The sequence below is a fragment of the Candida theae genome (assembly GCF_024610275.1).
Source record: "Candida theae strain CBS 12239 chromosome Unknown scaffold5, whole genome shotgun sequence".
In the NCBI taxonomy this organism is placed as follows: domain Eukaryota; kingdom Fungi; phylum Ascomycota; class Pichiomycetes; order Serinales; family Debaryomycetaceae; genus Lodderomyces; species Lodderomyces theae.
The window spans coordinates 266,626-287,143 of record NW_026261451.1 but is presented as its reverse complement, the minus strand read 5'-3'; the positions used below and the strand labels follow the sequence as shown (position 1 = coordinate 287,143).

Sequence of the window (20,518 nt, the reverse complement as noted above, 5' to 3'; positions counted from 1 at the left end):
TGGTAAATTGAACAAGTTTTACAATTTCCTTGATGACTGGACAAATGGCAAACTCATTCAATATCTTGGATGGTTGGTACCGATTGGCTATTGCATTGTCTTGACAGTATGTTTCCAACAGTTCTTTGTCAAAACAAGGCCAATGATTCATGCTGAACTGACGAAGATGGGTTATATCGTGGCTTCAATGGTCCTTGTTTACACTGCCACATTCCTTTGTGTATTGAGTAATCCTGGAGTTGTCAATCCTCAATCAATAAGAGCATACCCATACCAGCCAAATCAGCTCATATTTTTTCGAGATAACAAGTGCAACACGTGTCAAATGGTGAAGCCAGCACGATCAAAACACTGCTCGGTATGCGGCCATTGTTACTTGTTGTACGATCACCATTGCGTATGGGTAAACAACTGCATTGGGTGGAAGAATTACAAATGGTTTTTCTTGTTTCTTATTGCCAATATCAACATGCTTTGTTATGGGGGTGTTTTATGCTATGAGGCGCTATCGCCGCAATTGACACGTTTATCTCAAATGTGGAGTTTGATCACGACAACAACAGATGCAAATAAAGTCACGGGAGTCTTTTTCATCCTTTGCACCATTTTCACGCCAATTGTTGCCATCTTCACTGGGTTGCACTTACGGTATATTTACCTAGGAGTGACCACCAACGAGTTGGACAAGTGGGGTGAAATTGAGTATCTTGTTGAGCTAGGGCTGTTGTACAAAGTCTCACCAAGCATAGACAACGAGACTTTTGTTGAGAAAGCAAAAGATTCATCGGGGGCTATTGTTTACATAAGCTTAAAAGATGAGTCAATATTGATACTGGAAGAAGATGCAATAGAAGACAAGTATATTCTCACACCAGTTGAGTCAGTAGTTGACGATTTGGTGAATGACTACGATCAAGGTTTTTGGAATAATTTCAAAAATAGAGTACTAGTGTAGCGACGGATGTGGGAAATGGGGGGACAGTTACCCTTGTAAAAGTCTTTTGTGATACATACGCACAAACAAGGAGTAAGTGAAGATCTTGTAGCACCTTGTTCTTGTCTAATATATAATCACTTCATAGAAAGTGGATATACAGCAGAAACAAGTTGTAGTAACTTAGATGAAATCTATAAACAGTAATTAGTAATCTATACTGCAATAGCGAAAGAGTTAATAAAGAGAGAGAGAGAAAGAGAGAGAGATATCGTAATTTTTATTTTTTAATTTTTTAATTTTTAATTTTTTTTTTTTTTTTTTTTTCCCACAACGACCAACAATCAAACAATCAAACAATCAAACAACACAACACAACACATTAACCACCATAATAATAATCAATAGAGAGAGACATCGTCGGACCAGTTTTCCTGCCTTACGTCTTAGTTAGCCGTACACAGTCTCAATTATAGTGTTTCAGACATAGACCAAATGGAGGTGAAACAAACCACTTCCACATTAGTGACGTCAAATACGATTGAGGACGGAAACCAAAATGAAGAATTTATAAACTCACAGGACCATCAACATCACCCTCGTCCCACTTCCCATCATGAGGGTTCAGCAAATTCAAACGCAGACAAGGACAGTTTAAACGACTCACTCAATGAATCTACCTCATTCAACGAAATTCCACATGCACAGGATGCGGCCCAGCCAAATTACCAGAATCATTATACCCCGGAAAATACACTGAATAAACCACACCCCTTCAACGCAAATAGCCAAGGTACTTTTGGACCCCAGGATTCTCGACCGGCTTCAACCCAGCCTAACTCTGGCTATCTTGACCCACAGTGGGGTCATATGATGTTTGATGCTAGCTCGGCGGACTACTTGTACAACATTGAGTTACTCACACATATACCTCAACCAGGAAACAATACTGGAGTAAGTGATTCCAATGGAGGCATTATGCACCATATCCAATATCAGAATAATGTACACCCAGAAGTGGACACCGTACCATTACATGAAAAATTTGACAATCTAAACCATTCGCAACAGCAATCACAACTACAGCTACAACTTCACCCCCAACTCCAACTACCCCACAAAGAGGAGACATTGAGTCAGAGCCAACTGCCGCAAGCATCAATTACCCAGCAACTCATCGATACCACCCCAAATCCATCATTGCAAGGTGTGTACACAAAGTCAACAAAGCAACGTCGTCCCTGTGACCAATGTCGAAGAAGGAAAACCAAGTGTGTTATTGTTCCAAATACAAACAACTGTGTGCAATGTGAAGCAAAACAATTGAATTGTACCTACACCACTCCTGCAACGAAAAGAAAGGCTTCTGACATGGGACTGGATCCGCAAAAAAGAGGACGACCAAACAACTCGGGAGCTGATAATGAAAATAATCAAATTCCCGACGTGCCGATACGAGAGGTTGCACCAGTGCAAGACTACTCAGCGATGAACCACTCGCTTCTCAAAAAGACATTATCTTTGCAGTTCCCTCGCTCAAGTTTCTACGTAGGGCCAACAAATTACTTGTATGACGTGAATTTGTTGAATAAAATAATCAACTCGCGTACTGGCGATAGTACAGGTCAGGGTCAAAGCGGCTCGGCAAAAGTTGAACAAGCAAGTTTGAGTAATTCCATATCGTTGAGGAAAGTTTGTGAAGAAGTGCATTTTGTGTTGAAAGACGACCAGTCGCCGCAATCGTACCAAACAATGTCAAATGACGTTGATACCATTGAAAAACTCATCTCACCCCACGGGCAAATCTTGATTGATTTGTACTTTAGAATCATCCATCCATCTTATCCCATTGTTCATAAAAAGGTGTTTTTGGAAAAATATGCGCGCACACATCGAGAGTTCACTGCCCCATTGATTGCAGCTGTGTATGTACTAGCCATCCAATGGTGGGATTACGATCCTCAATTGAATCGATTCCCTAAACCCAATGTCGAGCTCATTTTGAAAATAGGGCTTAAAAACTATCTTCAGGAGATTCTCAAGCGTCCTAAATTGAGTGCAGTACAGGCGGGGTTGTTGTTGTTGCAATGTAAACACATTATTAGCTGCAAGGCTGCAAACAACCAAGTTCAAAATAGCGGAGATGCAGACTACTCCGAATGGGTTCTTTGTTCCCAGGTTGTATCGTTAGCTGAGGAGTTGGGGCTCGGGTTGGATTGTAACAATTGGAAATTACCCAAATGGGAACGGGGCTTGAGGAAACGATTAGCTTGGGCGGTGTACATGGAAGACAAATGGCTCTCGTTGAAAGACTCTCGGCCTTCACATATTAATGAAAACAACTGGATTGTTTTACCGTTGCACGAGCAGGATTTCCCCGACAAACATGGTGATGGTGACTTGAAGGAAGGGTCGTCCGATTTGGATACTGGGAAAAAGGTTTTCACAAACTTAATTGCTTTGTCCAAGATCTTGTCTGACATTTTGGATCAGTTCTACTCGATGAAGGCAATGAGAGAAATCACCAATATTGGCGAAGTGTTGAAATTGGCCAAACCATTGCAACTACAGCTTCGGAATTGGTTTTATTCTTTGCCTAGCGATTTGCAAATGAACTTGGTACAACCAAGAAAGTTATGCTCCAATGGATACCTACATTTAGCTTACTTTGCTACCGAATTGACGTTGCATAGAAAAATAACCACCATCATATATCAACAAACTCATGCAGGAAACGCACCACCTCCGGAATTGGTCAACGTATGTCGTTCTGCCGCCAAAACTCGTTTATTGGCATCAATTGAATTTGTGAGGGACTTGAAGCCGGAGCACATACATTCATTTTGGCACTCGTCTTCATCCTCCAATTTCACATTGATAGGGACTTTTGCTGCTATTTTGTTCATCTCGTCGCCTACACAAGAAGAGGCAGATTTTTATCGCGATCAAATCTTCAATTATCGATGGATTTTAAAAATATCCTCAAAAGGGTTTGATCAAGTGGCTGAGGCATTATCACAATTGGATTTGGTTTTGGGAAATATACCGGGCTTACTCAATGACCATGTCGATATGCCGATGGTGTTGCCCAATGTTCAAAACCAACAAATGATGCCACAACCTAATCAAGGTTATCAACAACTGCAACCACAACTGCAACCACCACAACAGCAAGCACAACCGGGAGTGTCCCATCCTCAGCCACGCCCCCACACTTCATACGACGGCAAAACTACCACTAATCAGCAAAAGATGCGAATGCCTTCTAATTTGCGAGAGTCACCGTACAATTCGCCACAGAGCTTCTACACGCCACCATTTGTTCCTTCTCCACATAGTAAGGCAATGAACTCACCCCATGCATCTCAATCCCAAGGAAACACGTCGCGAGCAGTGTCACCTAAAGTGTATTCCAACAAAGCACCAACTTATCCTGACCAGTCTCCTCAGTCGTCTCACCTCACAAAGTCACCCGAGTCAACTACAAGGTAAGAAACTACTAGACGTATATCACTGTAACATTTATAGGAATTACTTTTCTCCTGCACAAACTTTCTACCTTATATTATATAAATTTCCGTACAAACTTAACCTTCTCTCCTCGCCTTTCCCTTTCTTTAATCAAAGGGTATCAAGAATGATTCGGCTACAACTCTGGCTCTCGCATTTAAAAATAACTTCATCTCACTAATCTCCTTATCAACATCCTCCATAAACTCAATTATAAAATCAACCAATTTATCCTTTAGCATCTGCTCAGTATGGAAATTAGTAATTAAGAAACTAATGTCGTACCCTTTGATAGGAACCCGTCTCAAGATGAAAAAACTCTCCGCTCTCGAAGTCAAAAACCTCGTGAACTTGTGCACGAGAATCTGTTCAATTTCATCAGCCTGTTTGATCTTGATCGATACTCGAACGGAATTTATACTAGGCTCAATTAAAATCTGTTCATTTTCGTTACGTGAGATGTGCATTGGGTTGAGAATGAGCTCAGCATCGTGTACGTTTGTCACTTCAACTTCGGGCCGGTTATGACGTTCTACTAATTGAGATGAAAAGTCTTGTAAGCATACAGCGGCAGTGAGCGAGGATCTGACGGCTGTCAAGTACGGTTTCAAAGATTGAGACTATGGTAGAAAGAAGTTAGTACTGGGTAATTGGAATAGAGGTTTATATGTATGCTTTGGACGTACCATTGGTGGTGGAATTGAGTGGAAGCTTTGTAAGTGATGAAGTGCACTGCGGGTAAGCTAGTTCAATTGCGAACTTGTTGACCGAATGGAAGCACAATACAAGTTTTATTTCTTGATTTTCTTTTTTTTTTTTTTATTTAATTCCCCCGAGAAAATCAGAAATCTACACCATATGCACGACCACTATAAACTAATAGTTCATTTTCTTCACCTGCTTAGTTGTTGGTTTCTTTGCTGGGGGTGGCATACCACCAGAGCCACCCAAATCAACTTGTGAAACCCCTCTTTTCCTAATTATCCGTTGCTTCGTCTCATGTTCATCCTTCAATGTTTCGTAAATTTCATAAATCTCATCAATGGATTCATTCTCCTCAAAATTAAATTGCAGTAGTCTATCGTCCTCCACCAGCTTGAGTTTCTCTAAGAATGAGCTCTTGGACGCCCATATTCCTTGGCCAACTTCGCCTTTCTTTTTCAAGTCATTAATCACAGCTTCAACCAAATCTTTACGAACTTTCCTCAACTGCTTCTTTTCATCAATAACATCCCAAAACAACTCCAATGGACTCGACCCATTCCTGCCACACAAGTCAATAAATGCATCTTCATTTTCCAAGTGTTCGAAAATCTCACTGAACTTGCTTTTGGCATCCAAGGGAAGAGTTTCAATCAACGAGCGATACTTTTGGCGCGCTTTTCGGTCGTTTCGATAATTGACCTTGTCTTGAGTTTCAATTTGCTTCTTTAAACTTTCGATTAATTCCGGGTACAATTTCGACTCGTACAAATTGAGTATATCCAACTTGTCCAAAATAGAGAAATGCTTATTTTGCTTAAACCGTGGATCCTCCATCAAACTATCATAAAGATTCTGGAAATCGAAAGCCTTCTGGACCAAAGAATTGTTGACCAGATGGAGATAACGATATAGCTCATCAGTAGCTTGTTGTTTTTGTTGTTGAACTTCACCATCGTGCTCTTTTTGCATCTCGGTCATGTACTTGTAAAACATCCTCGCCATATCCAAGTCTGGCAACATGGCATGTTTGAAAATGGGGTTCTCCTCCTCAACAAATCTTCTTCGTAGGCTTATCCATCTAGTGTAATGACCGAGTTTCCCATCCTTTTTCAATTTCCCCAACTCGTTAATAAAGTTCTCCTTGAATTGTTCAATTACATCAGTTTTGTTTCTGATTTCATCTTCAAATCTTTGAACAAGATACTTCTCGTACAAGGACTTTCTCTTGATGGGACTATTGACGGCCCAGTATCCTGGCTTACTGACCAATTTTCGCATAACCGTTTGGAAGGACCACGTCGAATCGACATTGTTGTCTTTCAATAATTGAACAAATGCCTGCTCATCTTCTTCTACCTCTTGCGCGGTATCACTCAGCGTCGTCATATTGGAAGGTAATTCAACACGTTCTTGTTTGAGCGCCGCGTCAATTGCATCTTCTTCTTCTACTTTTTCTTCTGGTTTATCTTCTTTGTGTTGTTCGTTTTCGCTCAGAAGAGTGCCTTCAACAAAGCCGTCGGGTTTATCCCATGTTGTTTCACCTGTTGACTCATTGTAGTAATACGTCTTCCCGTCATCGGTCGTGTACTCTTGCCAGCCACTGCTAGATACACTAGCTTCTTCGCCCTCCGGTAGAGTCCAACTTGTTTCCTCTGTCTCTTTGTTGTAGTAGTATACCTGTCCATCTTCGGTTTTCAATTGCTCCCAAGACGACATGATTGGATCTGAGGGTGGATCAACATACTTGAAGCTAAATGCCATTTTTCATTCTCTTTTTTTCTTTCTGGTCTTGTCTTTTCTTTTTTTATTTTTTTTTTTTGATACATTTGGGTTCGCGACACAGAAGTTTTGCAACAAAGATGGAGAGGAGGTGTTGTGGAATCAATTGATATGCTTCGAAACGGACTAGTCGCCTCAACTACGAAAGGTTGACTAATGTTAATCAGTATAAATATGGCCTAAACTTCATATATATTTCAATACAATATATATAGAAATTTTCGGAATATGTCATTTACAATTTGGCTCACTTGGTTGTGTTTCTCTAACCAACTGAACAAACAACAGAGTTGAGCTCAATACAAAGAGGCATACTCCACAAACCTTGCACTTCTATTCAGCAGAAGAGAGTTGGTTCAAGTTACCAGGTTTATTTGGAAGCCTTACAACATTAAAGAAGCTGGAGAGGCAGCTGTCAAAAAGTTTGAATTGGAGTTGAACATTTCTATATTCAGTGTGTTGACAACCACTGCTCTAGATTACAGATATGAATTGCAATGGGATGCTGATGCAAGAAAGAATTGGTGGAGGATGGAGAGGACCACGAAGTTCGTATTAGATGCACATGAGGCGGCAACGAAACTTGATGCGCTAACTTATAGCAGCAGAATGAACATATCAAGATTTGAAGAAGTAGTCAAAAAGACTATTGCCGTTGCTGATGACACTGGTGTGGAAAAAAATGAGACACGCATCATCAGCAAAATCATTGACAGTATCACCAATTCCCGTGATAACCAAAATAGCATTCATATCAAGTTGTCGAAAAAGAATGACGTCTTGCAACTTCACTCACAGTGGGGATGAGCTTTCATGCCATTAGTGTGATCCCTCCCAAACACCATTGGAAACAGAGGCTGTGATGAGAGAGACCTCACTCCACTATATATCACCTGTTACTCACCCCTGTGTGATATTTTTTGTATTTAGAATTTGAGTTGTCAAAAAAAAGAGGGAGTCCTTCTTGTTGTGAGTGACTTCTCTTCGCTAAGCCTCGTCATTGCGCTAATGATCGTGTGCTACCAATTGATTGATCTAAAATGTGAGTGAGTGAGTGAGTGAGTGAGTGAGTGAGTGAGTGAGTGCGCGTGCATTGTTGAGTTTACGTAATCGACCAAATCTATGTATCTCCCCAACTGATAGCAATCATTTTTGACACCATCAATATTCACAGCAGTTTCATATTTATCAAACAACGAATAGCCTCACTTACGAACTACTAGTCAACCCAACTCAACTCTAGTACACTAGAAGTATCTGCCAACTGAACAATACAAGCAAACTATGGCAAAAGACGATCCAACAAGGCCCCCAACTGTTCCAGATGGATGGCTCGCAAAGTTTGACGAGAAATACAAAACATGGTTCTACGTAGATTTAGCAACCAAGAAGTCACAATGGGAGGCACCAAAAGGAACTGTTTTCGACAAGGATGATGATGTGCCACCTCCAGCCTACAGTCCAACTGCGTCCAAAGCAAATACCGCATCTCCAAACCCTCCAAAACAAAGCGTTCCTCCAAGACAAGAAGAAAGCAAAGGCTTATTTAGTCATCACAAACAACAAGCGGGATATGGTAATGGAAGTGCTCCTCGTCCATACCCTGCACAACCAGGTTATGGCGGATACCCACCACAGCAAGGATATGGAGGTTATCCTCCTCAAGGATACGGTGGATACCCACCCCAAGGATACGGGGGTTATCCGCCACAAGGATACGGAGGCTATCCGCCACAGCAACAGCAACAACCTCAGAGAAGCAGATTTGGTGGAGGAGCAGGTAACATGGCGTTAGGTGTTGGTGGTGGTTTACTAGGAGGTATGCTACTTGGAAATGCCATCAATGGTTGGGAGGACCACGAGAGGATGGAAGGGTACCAAGACGGTTATCAAGATGGTTACGATAATGGTGACTATGGTGGAGGTGGTGATTACGGTGGAGGAGATTTCGGTGGAGGAGATTTCGGTGGAGGCGATTTTTAGTTTAGCTGTTACAGCCTCAAATGGAAACTCTCCTTGTTGAGAGTATATAGTTTAGATACAAGTTCGTTATGATTAAATGCACTTTCCACCGATTATGAATTGCAATAGAATTGCATGTAGAGATGGTCTTTGATTCGTCTATCTGGACCACCTCATATTATTTTTTTATTTTTTTTTTTTTTTTCGCCTTTTTCTTTTTCTTTTTTTTTTTTTTTCAACCAACCAATTCATGAGAAATTGATACTATCAAAGCTTCTTTGGCGAGCCAAGTTTATCCAAGACACATATCTCTTGCTACATCACACTTCACACATCACTTCACACGTTGGAAACAATGAGATTCACTTCTGTTTTAAGACAAATACCCAAGCTAAAATTATCGGAGGTTGTAGTAAGAGCTGGTGAAGGTTTGCCAACTGGTATAACGGGTATCTACAAACACCCCAACCCAAGACCCGCTCTTGTCACTTTATACAACGAACAGTTGAAGGTGCTAAACGACAAGTTTCCAAAGGACTCAGTGTACAGACAATCAGTAGAGCAGTTGACTAAAAACAGATTGAAAGTTGTGGAACAAGAGGAAATCACCGAGAATATTGAAAACAAGATTGGTAATGGATTGATTGAAGAACTCATCATCCAAGCTGCAGAGGAATTAAACTTGAGTCATGAAATGTCTGCTTTGAAATGTTGGGAAGAGTTGGAGGAAAAGCCATTGGATGACCAATGGGTCTACTTTGGTAAGAAAATCTAATAACTAGAAAGGCATTGTTGAAGAACTTATAAAGATTTAATCCAAAGGAAATTCACAAAAATTGTGAATAAAAAACACATGTAGATACACACCTATTCGAACGGCACCCCCTTTGCTGCCTCTTGAAACCACAAAAAAAAAAAAACAAAACAGCGTTTCTAAAACTATCACATCCTCTCTCACTCTCTCTCTCTCTCTCACATCAACAACAGTTGTTCTTGACACCTGAATTACCTTGCGAAACATCAATGCCACCAGCACCTCCACCGGTGGCAGCTCCAGCATCATCATTAACATGCTTTTCCTGGATGATACCTGCCAACTCGTAGAAAATAGCATCAACATTCTCGTTACTCTTGGCTGATGCTTCCAAAAATGGTACATGCAATTTGGATGCCAAATCTTCACCTTGCTCCTTGCTTACCTGTCTGTTGACATCATCGTCGCATTTATTGCCAACCAAAAAGATCTGTGCATCCTCATTCGCGTGCTGTGACACAGTTTGGAACCAGTTTTCGACATTCTCGAAACTTCTTGAATCAGTGACATCGTAGATGATAACTATACCCATGGCACCTCTATAGTAGGCTGTAGTAATAGTTCTGAACCTTTCTTGACCGGCAGTATCCCATACTTGCAATTTGATCTTTTTGCCTTTACTTTCAATTGTCCTGATCTTGAAATCGATACCGATGGTAGTGATGAAGGATGGGTTGAACTTGTCTTCAACAAATCTCAACAACAAACACGATTTTCCAACTCCGGAATCACCCACTAACAATAGCTTCATTATCAGGTCATAAGCTTTTGAAGAAGCTCCCTTACCGCTCATTTTTGAATTGTCTTTGGTAGTGTTAACAAAATCTAGAAATAAAGGTGGGAAGCAGTTGGCCTTTGGTCGTCTGAACGGTTTGTGTGTAACGCTTGTTTGAACTATCAAAGACTGTCAAGGCAAAGAAGGTCCACAAGAAACAGTGATTGTGTTCTCTATCGGAATGCTCTACTCTACAACAGCGACCTTTTATGTTTTTTGGTGGGAGGAAAACAAAAAAATAAAATAGAGAGCAGGCAATAGTAGTGCAGATTGTTCAAAATATAAATCGTACCCACAGCTATACAGCAACAGTGGTATCTGAATTATAAACTCTTTAAACTCATCTATATGTATCTCTATATACCTCACAAAAACACTTCGGCATTCAATTCAACGGATGAAGCAGCATATGGAATATCGAAATTGTTCATAACTTCGGGGTGTAAAACTCCGATGCTTCCGACTTCTTTAGCTTCGCCATTAGGTTGACTTCTGAAGAAAACCTTGGCTCCTCTACCATCAAAGAATGTTGAGTTTGTCTTATCTTCTTCAATCCAGTATCCCCTTCTCTCATCCTTTGTTGGGTTTTCCAACCATGGAGTTCTCATAGTTTGCATAATCTTTCCCAACAACCCTTGGACATATTCGAAACCGGATGTTTTACCGGCATATACAGCAGCCCAATTACGTTGGTTGAATGCACCTCTTTCCAAACTAGGGTCCTTCAAGACAATATCCCCACACTCAAACACTTTAATTGGTAATGAATGCTTTCTGTTCTCCTTGATTGTTTTTAGGATACCTGGCAACAATGTGGTTCTAACAACTTGATACTCGATTGTTTTGGGGTTCTCCAACTTCACAGCAGTAGTTCCATCATCCTTCTTCCTCAACCAGCCGAAATTTTCATCATGGGAGCACAAAGTCAATGGCATGACTTCCAGGTACCCGGCTTGTGAACTGGCCAATCTCAAAATGTCAGCGACTTTATTTACAGGCAACGCGGACGCAACCATACTTTCACTGCTTGGCTTGGTCTTTTTCAAATTGTCATATCCGTATCCAATAGCGGCATCCTCCATAATATCACATTGATGTAAAACGTCCGATCTCGTAATAGGAATCTTGACGTCAAGGATATCCTTGTCGTCTTTCGATGGGGCGGCTTGTAACGACATCTTCTTCAATAACTTGGCAATCTCCTCTCCAGAGTATTTCAAACCCAAACATGAGTTGATATACGACACTTCAGCTTTAGCTTCTCTTGGAGTTACGTTGGGGGTCACACGTGTCTCACCATTGTGTTCGGAAATGATCTTGAGGGGTTCAATTTCGAAAGGTGTCTTGCTGTACCTCGAAAACATTGCAACCAAAGTTTCAATAACAATTTCAGTCTTGGTTCTATCAGTCCCTGTCACATCGATCCAAACGTTCTTTGTATCCAAAGTTATCTTTGAATGGTCAGAGTTGATAATCGGTGGCAATGAAGCAACAGTTCTGTTTGCATCCAACATCACTGGGTAAACAGGCGAGTCCCTGATAATGTGCAAGTATTTACCAATGTTCTTATCCTTTTCATAAAACTCCATCAACTCCTCTCCGTTCATGACTTTTGACTGGTTCAATGGCTTGAATTTGATCTCTTTTGGTGGCAATGCCTCGTATGTGAATGGAGGAGTCAAAGTGTCCAAATCATGGGTTCCGATAGCTACCAAAGTTCTGTTTCTGCACAAGTTAGTGTGCAACTTGTCTTGTAAAGCAATAAAAGAATCATACGACCTTTGATCAAAAGTGACATTTCTCAAAATGGCTGAGGCAGCATATTGACGAATGGGAAAAGTCGATTCCTTAATGGTAAGTGTGATCTCGGGTGTTTCTGGCTTCAAAGTGTATTTTGGCAGTTCCTTATTTCCCAAAAATTCATTCAAGGCTTGAGCGATACCCTCGATACACAACATGTCGTATCTGTTTGCAGGGACTTCAATTTTTAACTGGGGTCTCTCATCACCTTGACACTCTTCAGTGGTGTCCTCGTCAAGTTCAATACCAAATTGGAAACACAACTCATCAAACTCTTCAGTAGTGTAGGACCTACCTAACAACTTGAAGAGATCCTCTTTATCAACTGGTATAGTAGGCATGTTTGCAGTGTGTGTGTGTGTGTGACTGATTGAATTGAAAAACGGTGCTGAAAATTTTTTGAGTCAAAAAAGAGAAAAAAATAAAAAAAAAAAAAAAAAAAGAAAAAAACTTGCAAGAGAATATCAACAACAAACTAAATCAACCTTATCATTTACTTTACTTACTCTTTGCCCCTTCTGCCTCAGTCGCTACTGCTGCTGCTGCTTCAATATCACTAACTTCATGAGCCAAGGCCTCTATGTCAAAGACAGGTGGCTCCTCAACATTGTATTCTTCACTTGTTCTATCCTTTTTGTCTTTGTCAGCACCAGGCTGACCATAAATATCCCACCAATCCTTCTTCTTTGGCTTGAACCACTTTTTCCATCCCCTAGGCTCTGTCTGTGTAGATTTCTGTTCCTCCATTTTTGCTCTAGCTTCATCAAACTCGCTAATCAACTGTCTTTGTCTCTCCCCTTGCTCCGGATCAGGCTCTTCAATCTCTGCAAAATCATCGCTCAAAACTTCCCAATTTATGGACTTTAAAATCTTTGGAATTGCTTTTCTGTAAGACATGTGCCCTTCCACAAATTCAGTACAATCAATATTCTCAATCCCGCTAACAGTTTCCAATGCTGATAACCCAGCAACCGTCAGAATTCCACCACCAGTTGCTCTGAATAAATATCCCAATATCCAGTCCTTCTTTGAATACCCATTGATGAATTTACCACTGACAACGGACCTCGCCTGGGCGAGATGGTCCACGTCAATAGCAATTGGTGCACCCAAGAGAATCACATTTTCTATTAGCCCATAGCCCCCTCTCTGCGCCATTTCAATCAAGCAAGAATAAATCAACCTGGCACCTAATGAAAATCCAACCAACGTTATAGGCCTCACACCCAAGTTTCCAGATAAGATTGTTTCTGCCAAAATCTTTCCCGCCTTCCATGCACGGTCCAACGACACATTCCATGGATTGTCCAACAAATAGGATAGCTTGGATAAGGCCATTGGTAGTTGGATTGCTGACATCAAAGCACTTAGTATAGTGGCACCAAGTATTTGTTGTATAGATGTACTCAATGCCTCACTGGCTAATATTCCAATTGTTTGACCCATAGATTGCAACATCTCTGGTTCCCAAAGCAATGAAAACATATCCCCCATTACAGGATCAACAGTTGAAAAGGGAAGTCTGACATCATCCATTGCACCATTCATCCAACCACTAACAGTTACTATTAGATTTGGCCTTTTATTATTGTGTAACGGTTTGAGCTCAAATGTTTGCACATCACCCACTCTTCTGGAGCCGGCTTTGTTCCCAACTTGGGCACCAATGGCAACTCCACTGGTAGTAATCAAAACACTGCCTCCAACTCCGGCCAAGAACCCACTTGTCCCCGTAATTCCCACTGTTGTCAAACCTGCAGCAATACCTGCCCCAATAACTGGAGCCAATAGCCCCGCAGATAATCCAATGGCCAAACTTCCCCCCAAAGTTGCCAACCCAATCATGACCAACCGTTTATTCTTGTTCTTTTTGATTTGTTGCTTGACAAACAGCTGATCGTTTAGTAATTCGTCTTTGTTTTCAATCGATTTCTCCTTCGTCTCCATATCAAGACATTCCATTAATCTTCGTTCAAACTGCAAAATCTCCAAGCTGGATATTCCCATTATATCTGCAAATGTCATCAAGAGGGACCTCGAGCGTGCGTCATAATAGCCATCACTGAGAAGAAGTAAAAACAAATCACACACTAAAACCCATCTCAAATCAAAGCTATCTCGAAGTGCCTCCGGTTTGTTAAGCTCCAAAGACGTTATGCTTTTCACCAAATCATTCACCTCTACTCCGTGCTTACTAAGATTTTCAATCATCTCCTTCTCTTCCTTGATCAAACCCAAATGATCGTATAATTTGAGCGAAGTACTCGAAGACCAATTGGAAAAATGTTTCTGGGACTCACTCATTTGCTTTGCTAATTTGCTGCTCGTGCCAAACTGCACCATAACCAATTTGGTTGCCATATCTACCGTTATCAATTTAGCCATTCCCACGTACGCCAATCGCTGGGAATCAGAAAGCATGTCTTTTGTATCAGTCAATGCCTCATTTGGATCAACTTCGTCATCGTTGTCAAACTCCTCATCATCCTCTGCGTCGAAAAGTACATTTTTCTCTCCATAAGTACGTGGTTTGTGGGTTGCATTTTTGAATAGGAAATCCGTCTTTTTATCTAGAGCTGCGTACTTGTTGACCTGCTCTTCTGTGTCTATTTTTGTATATCCGAAATGAACGTTGTTATTGTGGATGAAATCATGCCCCGATTCGGATTTGTACTGTAGTTCCCCCTTGTCATTGTAAAAGTCCATGTCAGAAATCGTCTTCATCTCTTTCCAGTTGGATTCACTAAAAAAATCGTCCTCTTGTGATTCTGGATGTAGTTTAGGTCGGGTGGTGTTGAAAGGGTTTTCAGGATGCTCTTCAATCTGTGGCGTGTTAGGGTTGGAAGGAGTATATACCTTTTCAGATACTTTTGAAAGCGACTCGCTAGTTCTATTTCTCGTATTCATCGAGCTCAAATCAAATTCAACATAGCTGTTCCCCTCAGCATCATCCTGGTTGGAAAGATTTGCGTCTTTGTCGAAGAAATCCTTGTCTGATTGAACACTAGGCGAATTAGGAAGACTCGGAAGATGACTTGCTCCCTTCCTTGAATGTGATCGCAATCCGTCATGAATGACACTCGAGGATAGCAGCTCTCTGGAGCTTAAGCCTGGCCTCTGAAATATGTTATCGTTTGAAGGATTCTTAGACATGGGGGAGTGCTAATCCATCAATACAGAGACACTGTTGTAGAAGAGAGATATTGCAGTGTTAGTGGTTGTTATTTGCGGATAACGCGCGAAAGAAAAGGTGCAACAGGAAAAATTCGTAACTCGCTCTTGATCTACACACTATTCCAATATAATCGTATCATTTCCTTTCTGCATTTATCGAATTGCCCGAAGTTATAGCCGCCAAGGGAAAGCGAATGGGTGCGCTAACCACGGCCTCTAATTCATTATTTTCGTCACTTTTCTCAGACACTACGGATCCACCCAATGCCATTCTCTCCTTTTCTTCTTCTGCCATGGTCTTGTGCAAATTGAAAAACTGCACCAACACAATAGCACCAGCCAAGAACGAAACTCCAGCAATAACAGCAAACACAAGTACCAAATATGGGTCTGTCAAAGCGGGGGTGACTGCCAAGCTGATTGCCGAACTGATTGCACCGGTAAACGAGTTCAAAGCGTAAGTGAACCCCTTCATTGCTGGAGCTGCTCTGTTGTATGTCAAAGTGTAGATGGTGGTCATGGCAAAACACTCAGAAGTACCAGTCAAAATGTACACTGCCGAAGCACTCCAAGCACTAATTGGAGATGTCTTTGAACAGTTGGTTGAGTGATTTCCACATGGAGAAGTTTGGTAGACACGGTGTTGCAAAACAGCACCAACGACTTGCGATAAGGATACAATAACGAAACCAGTGAAAACCCTGTAAATGGGCCTAAAATTGACACGCAACCTTCTCAAAAGCGGGTAAATGAGAAAGTCCAAAACTGGAATGACAACAATGATGGCAAGTGGGTTAAAGTTGTTGAACAAATCATTTGGAACACCATTCAAATTCATTGCTCCTGCCAATGACGTTTCCACTGAACCTAATCCATTATCGGCCAAATTGAAAAAGATGTAGTAAAAGAACAACTTACAAGCATCAAAAGTTTGCTTGACGTCAAGAACATGTTGATCAGTCCAGTTGATAGGAGTTTGTTTCTTGGTGTTGAAGTATTCGCGGCCTCTTGCTCTCATGGCTGATGGCTTTGCATATTCCCAAAATGTACCATCAAAAACACGCTTGACAAAGTTACCCGAGAAGGTTACAACAAGGATCTTGAGAACCTTTCCAATGACTGATCCACTTGGTTTTTCAAAAACCAATTTTGGCTTAACAAACCAAAATGCAAGTGGCATAACAAGATAAAGTATCAATGGGATGAAAAATGCAAACCAGAACCCAATTCGTCTTTCACAGTAGGATGTTGCTAGCTGAAAAAATGCTCCGATGTTGATTGCCCAGTAGAATATCATAGTGACACTTTCCAATGTCTTTTCCCTATCAACAATCACTTTTTCCCCGCTTTTCAAGACCTTGACCCTGTTTCCAGACTCCGGGTACTGGTCCAAAAGTAATGGTAAAAGATTGGGTGAGATGAATCCGGAACCAAAAGCCAAAGTAAAGATGGCAAGAATACAAAGCGCCAAACCAGCTTTTCCATTAGCAATAACACTTGGAGCTGCAGAAATGATGAATAAGATGTGGGCAATACCACCAAACACAACACCCCACTGAATGGTTTTCCATCTACCCCACTTTGTATCTGCCAAATAGCCACCAAGTAGAGGCACAACACTTACTAAAAGCGAAATTAAATTTGTCAACGCATTAGCCGCTTGCAATCCTCTGTTCAAAGCACCAGCACTTTCACTTCCATCGTCAGATTGCGGAGCACCCCATCCATGTGGCGAGTTCTCTGGCAATGGTCTCTGGATAAAATTTGCCAAGATACCAGTAACGGAATAGTATGAGGCTCTTTCTGCAAACTCAACAACACAAATGAGGAAGATGGCGTAGTTGATCTTACCAATGACTCTTCTCAAAGTTTCCTCTTCCGATTTGGTTGGAACTCTCAACCCTCTTGGATTGTACTCATCAACGTAGTTGGTACTGTAGTTTTTGGGATCATCGTAGTCGTATTCCTCATCTTCGACTGTGGATCTCTCGTAAGTGACAGCTACATTCACTTGAGCTGCCTTTTCGTGGTCTGTATGATCAATGGAGGAGGTTGACATGACTCAGATTGGGTGAGAGGGGGTGTATCTTTCTCAGTGATTACCCAAAGAGATTGGATGCACTCCTATTATATAGAACACTAAGGAGACGATTTTTAATGCCATGGAACGGCAATACAACATTGCAAACTGACTTATCCGACATTTTTAGTATCGATAAGAGAGACCTTATCTTCCGGTTTAAAACGCCCTAATTAATTTTATTGTTTGAAGAGACTCATTTCAATTTGACTTTCCGATTGTTAACCGACTATGCACAGCAACAAAAGACAAGACTTTGATTCCAGCCACAATGTCAAACAAATAAGTAGCACCACGTTGGAAAGACATGATCAATCATGACTACCGTTTCTAATTTTGTGCGTTTTGATAAACCTTTGTGTGCTGCAAAAGAACAATACAAAATGTCAAGGGCGGATATAAAAAATTGATGCCGTACAGGATAAACAAATCAAAATGGGTAACCAGGGGCCAAATATCCGCTAATAAATTTTGCTCAACAATCGCCGCGACACTTCAACCACTTCATACATTCCTGCCAGACTACTCCGCTCCACTCTGCCTTGAATCCACACGTACGTTAGGCTCAACAGATCAACTCCGCATGGTCCTTGATCTAATTTTTTTTTCTGAGCATTAACATTTTAGTTCTAGATCTGCAAATACATGACAGAGAGAGAGAGAGAGAGAGAGGCCGCGTGCACAACATATCAAAGCATTCTACTCTCTAGGTAAATCTAAACTTTACTTCTATATTATAATCGACGAGAAAACTGAAAATTTTTTTTATTTTAAAAGTCGCCAATAGTGGCATTGTAGAGCGTGTTTTTGTAATCTTCATAAAAGGTGACTTTTTGAGGAACTGATGAATTGATACCACATTCTTGAACAAAATTGACACCACCGATCCTTTCATTGAGATAATTTTCAAAGTCATCGAGTTTACACGAGAAACCAGGTCCTGTGGCACACTTTTCAATAGGAACAACAGCATCATTGACAAGGTATCTAACATATGAATCACCACCACATTGGTACTTTTCAGTGTAGATTCTTGCACCTTGAGGAACAATTGATGAGTGAATATATGGATTCGGAAATGGAATATAATCGGTTGGGAGATCCTCAGAAGGTTCCAATATTCCCAAAGCACTGTGGTAAATTTCCAAATCAGTGTCGTGAGTAAACGACAACCAAATCTTGTTGTTGGCTGAGTCATCTTTCAACAAAGACAAAGATGCGTTCAACAATGTAGATCCGATAGTCTTTGTGAAATTGTTGCCTGGGCCATTGGAGTAGTAGTTTGACAAGTCGTTGGCATATGAAGCTTTGATGTACTCTTCATTTGTGAACAAGTCACAGAATGGTGAGCTACCACGAACATTGATTTCAAAAGCACACCAGCTGACAAACGAGCTGACATCCTTTGCAGTCAAGTTCAACCCCGGGTTTGGCTTGTTCAATCTGTCAGCAATAGGTTGCAAGTAGCTGGTGTTGTATTTGGCAACGGTGGCATCATTGGATGAATCGTTGTAGTTGGGGCATGAGTTTCTTGGAGTCAAACTGTTGACTCCAGAAGTTGCTGCTTCATCAATAATGTTGAACTTGACAGTCTTGCCCTCTTGGAAGTCATCACCAAGGAAACCTCTCGCAAAGTATCTCGAGGTCTCATAACAACGACCTGAGTTGGACGAAAAGACTGGCAAAGTGGAGTTGACGTTATACAATGATCCGTATTTGGCTCTAAAAGTAGCCCCGTGTCTTAAAGCATCGGAAGTACCAGCAAATGTTCCTTCAGAGTTCTTTGGAGATGTCTCCTTTTCGTATTGAGTGGTATCAGGGACAAAGTACTCATAGTCATTCAAAAATGACAAGTCCCCAGTGAATGTGCCATTGTAGTCTTGAAATTTCTTGTAAATCTTTTCCAAAGTTTTCCCCACATTCTTTGAAGGAAATCTCTCACCGTGTCTTGATAATAATTGTACTTGTTGAATGGTACACCCATCTGGGATAGAAGGGTCAATACCATACGATTCCCTGCTGATGTAAGGACCCAGTCCTCCAAGGAAGTTCAAGATGTTGTACCCATCAACCTTCATTTCCTGAGGTGTAGCAACATCTTGGTAGATGTTTTGACTAACCAACAACAACCCACTGTTGAGTAAATTTGAAACGGCAACCATTTGTTGATGATAGGCTTGAGAATCAGGTAAGTTGATAGAGAGCAATTCAGTGGCTATTTATAATTTGGTCTCCATAACCACAAATGCCGTTCGTTGTACACAGTTGGATCCACGTGCTCCAATCTTGATGGTTTTTTATTTATTTTTTTTTTTTGTGTTTTGCGTTTAATTAATCCGAGCTTGTGTACCCTTTCGTATACCAAAATGGGAACTCATGTTTCAAAATTAGGCGAAATCCAAAACATACACTCTATTGTTCCGGACTGGAATGGTGTTAGTTGATTTGAAATACAACCATACCTATAGAGGAACGTGGACTGAGGTTGAAGAGATTTGGATGAAACTAGTTAAAACACGAGGGTTATGAGGAATGGCCAGCTTCTTCAGTAATAGCAATTGAGATTTTCTTAATTTCATCGGCAATGCCGTCCTTGTTCCATTAGACATTAGCTTGAGGACATTTACATAGAAAAGCCGTCGCTATTTTCTTTGGCACCGAAATTGATCCAAAATGCAGTGAAATTTTTAAATCAGAGTAATATACCTCTACCTCGAACTACAGTTAATGTAGACAAAAGAGAAACTGGGAAATGTTTGCAACATGGTTTTACTCTAATCGTCAAAGACCAAATATGATCTGCGCAGAGTCCAGGAATATGTTGCATCGAGTCATGCTGGCCGAGCTGCAAATTCAAAAAACAAAAAACTCTAACCGAAATCAGAAAAGATTCTGAACGAGCTCAAGACCGACCCGTTATTATACAATCTGTCGACGGAACTACCCTGCTTAAGGCCCCTGCAAAATGAATTGAGGGGTTTCGCC

General features: G+C 41.0%; 10 protein-coding genes across 10 annotated transcripts; 5 read left to right on the top strand and 5 right to left on the bottom strand. All coding sequences in view use genetic code 12, as the record gives it.

The window, feature by feature from the left end:
- Nucleotides 1-142: 142 nt before the first annotated feature.
- Nucleotides 143-955, top strand: KGF57_003864 (palmitoyltransferase; the record flags this gene model as incomplete). Its single annotated transcript, XM_051753327.1, has 2 exons — nt 143-358; nt 503-955. The coding sequence occupies 2 exons, from the start codon at nt 143-145 to the stop codon at nt 953-955; spliced, it is 669 nt and encodes a 222-aa protein (XP_051607727.1).
- Nucleotides 956-1,429: 474 nt separating this feature from the next.
- DAL81 (Dal81p) lies at nt 1,430-4,426 on the top strand (the record flags this gene model as incomplete). Its single annotated transcript, XM_051753326.1, has 1 exon — nt 1,430-4,426. The coding sequence occupies one exon, from the start codon at nt 1,430-1,432 to the stop codon at nt 4,424-4,426; it is 2,997 nt and encodes a 998-aa protein (XP_051607726.1).
- A 125-nt stretch (nt 4,427-4,551) lies between these two features.
- KGF57_003862 (PRP40) lies at nt 4,552-6,865 on the bottom strand (the record flags this gene model as incomplete). The annotated part of the gene is made up of 2 exons (XM_051753325.1): nt 4,552-5,064; nt 5,342-6,865. 2 exons carry the CDS (start codon nt 6,863-6,865, stop codon nt 4,552-4,554), a joined length of 2,037 nt encoding a protein of 678 aa, XP_051607725.1.
- Nucleotides 6,866-7,156: 291 nt separating this feature from the next.
- On the top strand, nt 7,157-7,735 carry IHD2 (Ihd2p; the record flags this gene model as incomplete). Its single annotated transcript, XM_051753324.1, has 2 exons — nt 7,157-7,185; nt 7,273-7,735. The coding sequence occupies 2 exons, from the start codon at nt 7,157-7,159 to the stop codon at nt 7,733-7,735; spliced, it is 492 nt and encodes a 163-aa protein (XP_051607724.1).
- A 477-nt stretch (nt 7,736-8,212) lies between these two features.
- Nucleotides 8,213-8,911, top strand: IFU5 (WW domain-containing protein IFU5; the record flags this gene model as incomplete). Its single annotated transcript, XM_051753323.1, has 1 exon — nt 8,213-8,911. The coding sequence occupies one exon, from the start codon at nt 8,213-8,215 to the stop codon at nt 8,909-8,911; it is 699 nt and encodes a 232-aa protein (XP_051607723.1).
- A 334-nt stretch (nt 8,912-9,245) lies between these two features.
- On the top strand, nt 9,246-9,665 carry MCI4 (Mci4p; the record flags this gene model as incomplete). Its single annotated transcript, XM_051753322.1, has 1 exon — nt 9,246-9,665. The coding sequence occupies one exon, from the start codon at nt 9,246-9,248 to the stop codon at nt 9,663-9,665; it is 420 nt and encodes a 139-aa protein (XP_051607722.1).
- Nucleotides 9,666-9,867: 202 nt separating this feature from the next.
- On the bottom strand, nt 9,868-10,497 carry SEC4 (Rab family GTPase; the record flags this gene model as incomplete). Its single annotated transcript, XM_051753321.1, has 1 exon — nt 9,868-10,497. One exon carries the CDS (start codon nt 10,495-10,497, stop codon nt 9,868-9,870), a length of 630 nt encoding a protein of 209 aa, XP_051607721.1.
- Nucleotides 10,498-10,844: 347 nt separating this feature from the next.
- FRS1 (phenylalanine--tRNA ligase subunit beta) lies at nt 10,845-12,620 on the bottom strand (the record flags this gene model as incomplete). Its single annotated transcript, XM_051753319.1, has 1 exon — nt 10,845-12,620. The coding sequence occupies one exon, from the start codon at nt 12,618-12,620 to the stop codon at nt 10,845-10,847; it is 1,776 nt and encodes a 591-aa protein (XP_051607720.1).
- Nucleotides 12,621-12,777: 157 nt separating this feature from the next.
- KGF57_003856 (uncharacterized protein) lies at nt 12,778-17,512 on the bottom strand (the record flags this gene model as incomplete). The annotated part of the gene is made up of 2 exons (XM_051753318.1): nt 12,778-15,396; nt 15,662-17,512. 2 exons carry the CDS (start codon nt 17,510-17,512, stop codon nt 12,778-12,780), a joined length of 4,470 nt encoding a protein of 1,489 aa, XP_051607719.1.
- Nucleotides 17,513-18,303: 791 nt separating this feature from the next.
- On the bottom strand, nt 18,304-19,695 carry PHO113 (acid phosphatase; the record flags this gene model as incomplete). The annotated part of the gene is made up of 1 exon (XM_051753317.1): nt 18,304-19,695. One exon carries the CDS (start codon nt 19,693-19,695, stop codon nt 18,304-18,306), a length of 1,392 nt encoding a protein of 463 aa, XP_051607718.1.
- Between the last annotated feature and the right edge of the window lie 823 nt (nt 19,696-20,518).